Source organism: Mus pahari, unplaced genomic scaffold (genome assembly GCF_900095145.1).
Source record: "Mus pahari unplaced genomic scaffold, PAHARI_EIJ_v1.1 scaffold_10981_1, whole genome shotgun sequence".
NCBI classification, from domain to species: Eukaryota; Metazoa; Chordata; class Mammalia; order Rodentia; family Muridae; genus Mus; species Mus pahari.
Window position 1 is genome coordinate 23,414 of NW_018392867.1, and position 7,465 is coordinate 30,878.

The 7,465-nt window shown below is 36.5% G+C and overlaps 1 protein-coding gene across 2 annotated transcripts in view; it reads right to left on the reverse strand.

The window, feature by feature from the left end:
• The window catches only part of LOC110315215 (vomeronasal type-2 receptor 116-like), a 27,053-nt gene extending 20,897 nt beyond the window's left edge, over positions 1-6,156 (reverse strand). Inside the window, exons 1-3 of one of the 2 annotated variants that reach the window (XM_029534713.1) lie at positions 5,960-6,156; positions 3,282-3,531; positions 2,148-2,960 (exon numbers count right to left, since the gene is read on the reverse strand). In XM_029534713.1, the coding sequence (XP_029390573.1) occupies positions 2,148-2,960; positions 3,282-3,531; positions 5,960-6,156 (1,260 nt within the window). Of the gene's footprint in view, positions 1-2,147; positions 2,961-3,239; positions 3,532-5,959 lie in introns of both variants that reach the window. The other variant, XM_021189326.1, reaches the window with a different exon arrangement.
• Between the last annotated feature and the right edge of the window lie 1,309 nt (positions 6,157-7,465).

Genomic DNA, 7,465 nt, shown 5'->3' on the forward strand with positions numbered 1-7,465 from the left:
TCCCTAGTGAAGGAACTAGATAAAGTACCCAGGGAGTTGAAGGGGTTTGCAGTCGCATAGGAGGAACAAAATTATGAACTAACCAGTACCCCCAGAGTTCCCTGGGACTATTCAACCAATCAATGAAAACACATGGTGGAACTCTGGGCTCTAGCTGCATATGTAGCAGAGGATGGTCTAGTAGGTCATCAATGGATGGAAAGGCCCTTGGACCTGTGAAGGTTCTTTGCCCCAGTATAGGGGAATGCTAGAACCAGGATGGGGGAGTGGGTTGGTTGGAGAGCAGGGGGAGGGGGAGGGGATAGGGGATTTTTCAGAGGGGAGACTAGGAAAAGGGATAACATTTGAAATGTAAATAAAGAAAATATCTAATTAAAAAAAAAGGAGTAAAGCTAAAGCTTAGGTCCAGGCATAATTCATGCATGCTTCTGTCCATTGGTTAGGTGCAACTATCTGCCTCTGACTCGTTCAGATGCTTGTTGGGTCTTCTGGAGTGCAGTCATACTAGGTCCCTTTTCTTGAGTGTTCCATAGCCTCAGTGATAGTGTCAGGCCTTGGGACCTCCCCTTGAACTGGAACTCACGTTGGGCCTGTTGCTGTACCTTCTTTTCCTCAGGCTCCTCTCCATTTCCATCCCTGTAAATCTTTCAGTCAGGAACAATTATGGGTCAGAGATGTGATTGTGGGATGGCAACCCCATCCCTCACTTGATATCCTGTCTTCCTGCTGGAGGTGGGCTCTATAAGTTCCCTCTCCCTACTGTTGGACATTTCATCTAAGGTCCAACCCTTGAGTCCTGAGAGTTTCTCAACTCCCAGATCTCTGGTGCATTCTGGAGGGTCCCCCCAACCTCCAAACACTGGACCACCAAACAGGCAGTGTACACCAGCTGATATGAAACCCCCAACACAATAGAGTAGAGGACTTCCCAATCTGTGTTCATTCAGAGATGATGCACCTAACCCTCAAGAGAGTGGAGGCCCCACGGAGTTTAGAGGTCAGGTGGGGTAGGGGGTGGGGAGGAGGTATGGGATGTGGAACAGTCGGAGAGTGGATGAAGGAATGATAAAATATGAAGTGTAAAAAATTAATTAATTAATTAAAAAGAAAAAATAAAAATAAAGAGTTATAATGGTCATGGTGTCTCTTTACAGCAATAAAACCCTAAATAATATACATGCACACACACACATGCATATACAAATACATGTTGGGACATAAAAAGATACAGTCATCTACACACAGAAACTTTCGTATATAGACAAATATCTTCTCACATGTGAACATAGACATATAAACATGAATACAATACATGCATACATTGACCATATGTGCACACACACACACACACACACACCAACACAAACCTTAATACCTGCAGGCACATATACAGGAACAAACAAAAAACACTCAGACAAACTCAGACACATGCATTGACAAATACACACAGGAAGATACACATAACCACAAACACCCATACAGAAAATCACTGACACAGTTCAAATTTCTACTCACTTCCACATACAGAAAGAGAAGCAGAAAGCCTGAAACACATAGATCATAGCAACACAGTTATACAAACATAAAAAGATATAGAAATCTATCCACATACACAGTGAGAAACACATGTTCACATATTTGAACACAGCATATGTACATAATTAATCCTACTACAATTCCCGTGCAATTAATGTAAGAACAATCAATGAAGGCCCTAAAGCCTATAGTGGGAACAGAATCAGTTGAGAAAGCTGGTGAAAACAATGATCTATACTCATTACTAAATATTGGCAATTAATGAATAGGATATTATCTTCTCATTATAGAGAGTATTCATGAGAAAGGATTCTTTAGATTTCTAGAATTAGAACAGGTACGATGATATTCCGGTACTGTTTTTTGTTTGTTTGTTTGTTTGTTTGTTTTTTAAGTCACTGATCTTCATCAATAAACATGCTGTTTTATCCACTGCCTTTGCATTAGAGATTTTTTTCAACCTCTATATTTACTTTATTAGCAGAAAAAATGATCAGAAAATATTCTACTGCATGAAATATTTCTAGGTCCACTGGTATTGGGCCTGTGAGAGTTTCTTAAAGAATATGACATTGATGATAACAAACATTATCCAGCTGAAGAAGCACTACCTCCAAGCAGGGAGATTTAGACCTTATATTGTTGTCTTTTGGTGAATTATCTATTCTTTGAAAAATCATCTCATGAAAGGCATGAGCCACAGCATATACAGCATTATATATATCATAGCTGCCATCACTAAAGGCCATTTCAAAAGTCTGTTCCATTAGCCATTCCAACGAAGCATTGTATGAACAGTTCTTCAGGTTTTTACAGTTAGATGCTGAGACATCACAGCTGAAGGCCATCCACTCCAACCTTGCCAGATATGTGTGTGAGTATTTGAGAGGGTTCAATGACTGGACAAAATTTTTTATACCAGTAATCTCAGCATGTTTGTGTGTAAAGACAAAAGTACTGGGGAATGAGTCAAGGTTGAAGTCTCTTTTACTTGTAGTGACATCCCACTGTGAAGTGGTGACCCATAGTCTCTGTATACCTAGAGATTCCCATGTTCTAAAGCTCAAAGCTAGAGTAGTGTCTGAGTCACCATAAATAATAATAACATTTGTGGATGATGTCAATACCTGGTTGTAATACACTCCAGCTTTTGACATATATAAAGGAATGTCGACTGGAATCATATTGACAAATGAGAAGCAGACTGCATTTTTTTCCATCTCTGTTCTCAAATGTGATAGAAACTGGATCCCCTGATCATTGTCTGAGATTGCCAGCCCAACCCAGTTCCAGTGGAAGTAAATTATGAAGGAGACCATAGCCATGACTAAAGATGTGTCCTTGAGGGCCATTTGATACAGACAGGAAAATTGTTCATGATCACTCAGAATAGGATGGAAAGGTCCATAGGTAAGCTGAAGGACCTAGGACACAGGAGACAGCAGTAATTAGCATGCACTCCTAAAAACTTGTAAGCATTCTTTTCTGAAGAAGAGTTCTAAAAACCCCCCTTACCTATTTCTCTTCCCTCATGTTTGTTTCAAAAATAAAATGTGGAAGCCCCATCAGTTCTCTGAATATTTCCTTTGAATGATATATATTACATAAGCATAAGGCTTGTCCCCCTATTACATTCTTCTTAGCCTCCAGAAATGTTATAAAGGCAACATGATTTCATATGTTCCAACTCAACAAAATCTCACCTTCTGCAATCCATGGAGGATCACGACCTTCCGAAAGTTCACAGATGTTTTCCACCTTGGACCTGTTAACACCACTGTCCAACTATTCTCTTCTCCACAGATATAATTAAGTGGAAATGCACCATTGTCTTGGGAAAGATAAATAAAAGATTCTAGTTCTGGCAGACTCATACAACCATCTTCTTGAAAGTCAAATACTAGAGAAATGTTTGGTAAGAGATCAGATTTTCTGTTGACTTCATTCAGAGAAAAAGCCAAAGCCATTGCATAGGGATAGATTTTTGTTGGCATTCTGTAAAACCATACAATGTTTACTATGGACAGAAATCTACAGATGTTTATTTTTAGTTAAAACCATAACTATCCTGTACTGGACAATATTGAAGACCACCAAGAAAAATTGAAAATGTATCCTTTAGTATATGGTTTAGATGACATAAGAAGCTTGCACAAGGTTTTACTTTCATGGGAGTTCATCTTCCATAAATGAAATGTGTTGCTGGCATCCTCCACAGAAACCATTTTCTAGAAGTGGATTTTTTAGTTCTTGTGCTGATAGTAAAGACAAGCTCAGAGGCTTTGATCAAACAATAAACTTGTTCATGTTTTGATTTTGAAATTATTGAGAAATGTGAAAATTGTGATTATAGTATTTTTCATGAAATTAACTGAATTGGCTAAGGCAGTGAAAGAATGACTCTGCAGTGCACATTAGTCTTTCTGGGGTAATATTTGGCTTTTCACAATTTATTATACCTAGTGTATAAAATAGTTGGCATATCTTCATTGTTTTCTATTTCTTTTTGTAGTTTACTGATACAAACAAAAACTAACTTCAAATTGTTTATTTTTAAAGAAATTCAAACACCATATTTGCATTTGGTAAAGGGTATATGAACATATCCATCTATGTGTGTGTACATGAACAATGAGAATTGCTAATTTAGGGAATGAATGAGTCATGGATCTCACAGTTTTGAATGATAGTTTTGTGTAGACCAGTCTAGCCTCAAAGGCAAGGGTTTTACCTTTTTCAGGTCACATGTGTTGAGAATATAGGCATGAACCAATATATATATATATATACATACACAGAGGAATGTGATATACTCACTCATGCTATATCTGAGCAACATATTTTTCTTCTAATAAAACATTTTATGACTTTTTTCCAATTATATAAACACAACACTTGCATTATAGTGATAAAAAAGGAACATCCAACAATTGCACTGTTATTTGTATTGCCAATATTATATGTTTGGTAAATTGAAGAATATGAAATGTAAAATGTGTAAAACATGGTTTTTTTTGTAATAAAATTTTTGGCAAGCCAGTTGGATTAGAATGAAGTTATTCTGTGTTTATATTTACTTGAAGAATACTAATTCCTATCTTTTCCAAGTCATTCCATGTCATCTAAACAATATATATCAAACATTCTATTTCATTCTGAATGATTGACTCAGAGGTTAAGACAAAACATTTTCTACCTTGAAAGTGTACTTCTGTTGTGATTTTTTCTAGTTTTATGCCCTTTTTGAATATTCTATACACGTATGGAACAGATATTATTACAATTTCAGTAACGTACAACAGGAATTTTAAACTAGTTCTTGTGTGACTCAAAGACCTAAACTACCTCCTGCACACAAAACATTAATAAACATCAAGTATTTTTGCTGTCAAAGTGGCTAGTTGTTGAAAGATCTATGGTTGAGAAAAAATGATAAAAGGTCAGAAAATAATGATGTGTATGGTTTGTACACTAGAAAAACTATGCAGCTATATTTTGTAATATTGCTGAAAGAGAGACATAGAGGAAATGTGATATGTGTCAGAGAATAAGCAACTTAGACATAAAGAGAAAAGAGAAATGCTTCTTAAATGACGTCCTAGTATGTTATACCTCTATTTTAGTTCTTGATTCTGCCAACTAACACAAGCCAAAGTTTCACTTATGTAAGTGGCAAGGCAGAAGCAGCCACCAGTATATTTGTGACAGTCTCACTATTTTAAGAATGCAAACATATCACTTATAGTCCATGTATGCCTTCATTTTTCTAATAAGAAAGTGAAGAACTGGTGTTTGCAATACTTAAAATCCAGTGGCTGTATGTGTTCAAGTGAAGTATTGATGAATAGTAGAATATATGAAGTTCAGACAGGATAGATCTCCTACTTCAATTCACAATACAGATTCAGAAACCAGAGCATGGTTCCATACAGATGATCAAGTTTAACTGAATATCTATGTGAATGCTTTTAAGAACTAGGTGTTCTATAGTCATTACTTGTCACAATATATGTGGTATGAGCTACACACTCTTCTGGAAGGACTATAAGCATACTCCCCACAGTCATTTAATTGCATTTTCCAGGATAAAACTCAATGAAGTAACATGAGGTTACTTTTGATAAAAACGTTATGGCTACTGTGCTATGAAAACTGTCAAGAGGAGAGTTGTATATGATAGCTCAAAGAAGAGGCATTTCTTAAATCACCTTGAAGCCTTGTAAGGGGAAGAAAAACAAAATACTCTCTAGACCAACTAAAACTGGAAATAGCTTTGAGTCTCTAAAAGAATCTGGCATGGTTTTCTACTGTGGAAGTTTGGAGAACTGGACAAAAGACTCAGAGTATTCATCCACTCCTCAAACTCAAATACCTCAAAAAATGTTAATGATGACTTCCAGATGAAAAACACAAAAGCACTTACTTTATATTCAGAAAGTGGTTGAAATAATCTTTTTCCACAGATAGCTGTACTGCACTAAGGAGGAAGAGACAACCTTTCTCCAAGTCTTCATTCATGTCTTCATTCTGCTTCAGTCTCCAAAAGCAACTAGGATGAATAAATCTGGCTACAAGAAGTGGAATGTTCAGCAGCAAGAAGAGGAAAATGAAAGTGAACATCTCTGTCCTCTTCTAAGCCAGAAAAGTATATATTTTTGATTTCCTTGCAGATCAACATATCAAATGGGTAGTCACATATTTCTATCGGTTTTTATTTCAGTGGCCAAAGAAGAGGCAACTTGCACATTTGTAACTTTCTTTTCTTGGTAATTTCCCACCCCTGGAGGAATCTCAAAGACTCTCTTCCCTGGGGCTCTACATCTGATGTCCACAATCCATGCGATAAACATGAATTGATAAATATATATATAAAGATACATGAGTCTCTGGATCCATGGCATTACTCATGTTTAGGGACATTAAAGCTCTTGGGTAAATACCATTTTTAGAAAATGTCATCCAAGGACTAAGTCAACAATCTGCTTAAGTGAACAGCTTTAGAAATTATATCACCGTATTATGTTAGATGGTCACAGTGAGATGTGAGTTAATGGCTTAGGAATAACTCTTAGCATTCATAGATCATGGTTATACATTGGGCATTGTATAAACCAAGTTAATGTTGGGGTGAGGCACAGAGCATGCACTTCGTGAACAATGTTATACCAGCTAAACCTATAGAATATCTAAACAAAACTTCTGCTTTCATTGTGTAGAAAAATAATAATCAGTCCAAATCCAGACATTTTCTGAATCCTGTAGTATACAAACTTAACTCACCAAAAAGCACACTTTATTAACATGTTAAATCCTAATTGTTAAGTGCTCCTAAAGATCCAGAGAGAATATTTTACCTGTGTGCCTCATTTCAAGTACAACATAAGAACTATCACCATTTTTCACAATCATTATTCATGAGAAACTAAGATGAATATTTGAGTTTGTAAACATTATCACATTCTCAGATACTCACTTCTCAAAGATCAATACCTTCTGTTGATCTGTTTCTTATATATTAAATTTGATTCCCTATATTTCTTTTGCTCATTTTACATTTATATGGGAAGAGGTTTTGTGTTGAATATCTCAGAAACAAACAATAACTAGAAAGCAACACTATTCAATGTATAAATTATTGTTTTTCTTTTTTATTACATATTTTCTTTATTTACATTTCAAATGTTATCCCCTTTCCTAGTTTCCCCTCTGAAAATCTCCTATCCCCTCCCCCCTCCCCTGATCCCCAACCCACCCACTCCCACTCCTGGCCCTGGAATTCCCCTATACTGGGACATAAAACCTTCACAGGACCAAGGGCCTCTCCTCCCATTGATGACAGACTAGTCCATCCTCTGCTACAAATATAGTTAAAGCCACAAGTTCCATCATGTGTTTTCTTTGTTTGGTGGTATAGTTCTAAGGAGCTCTG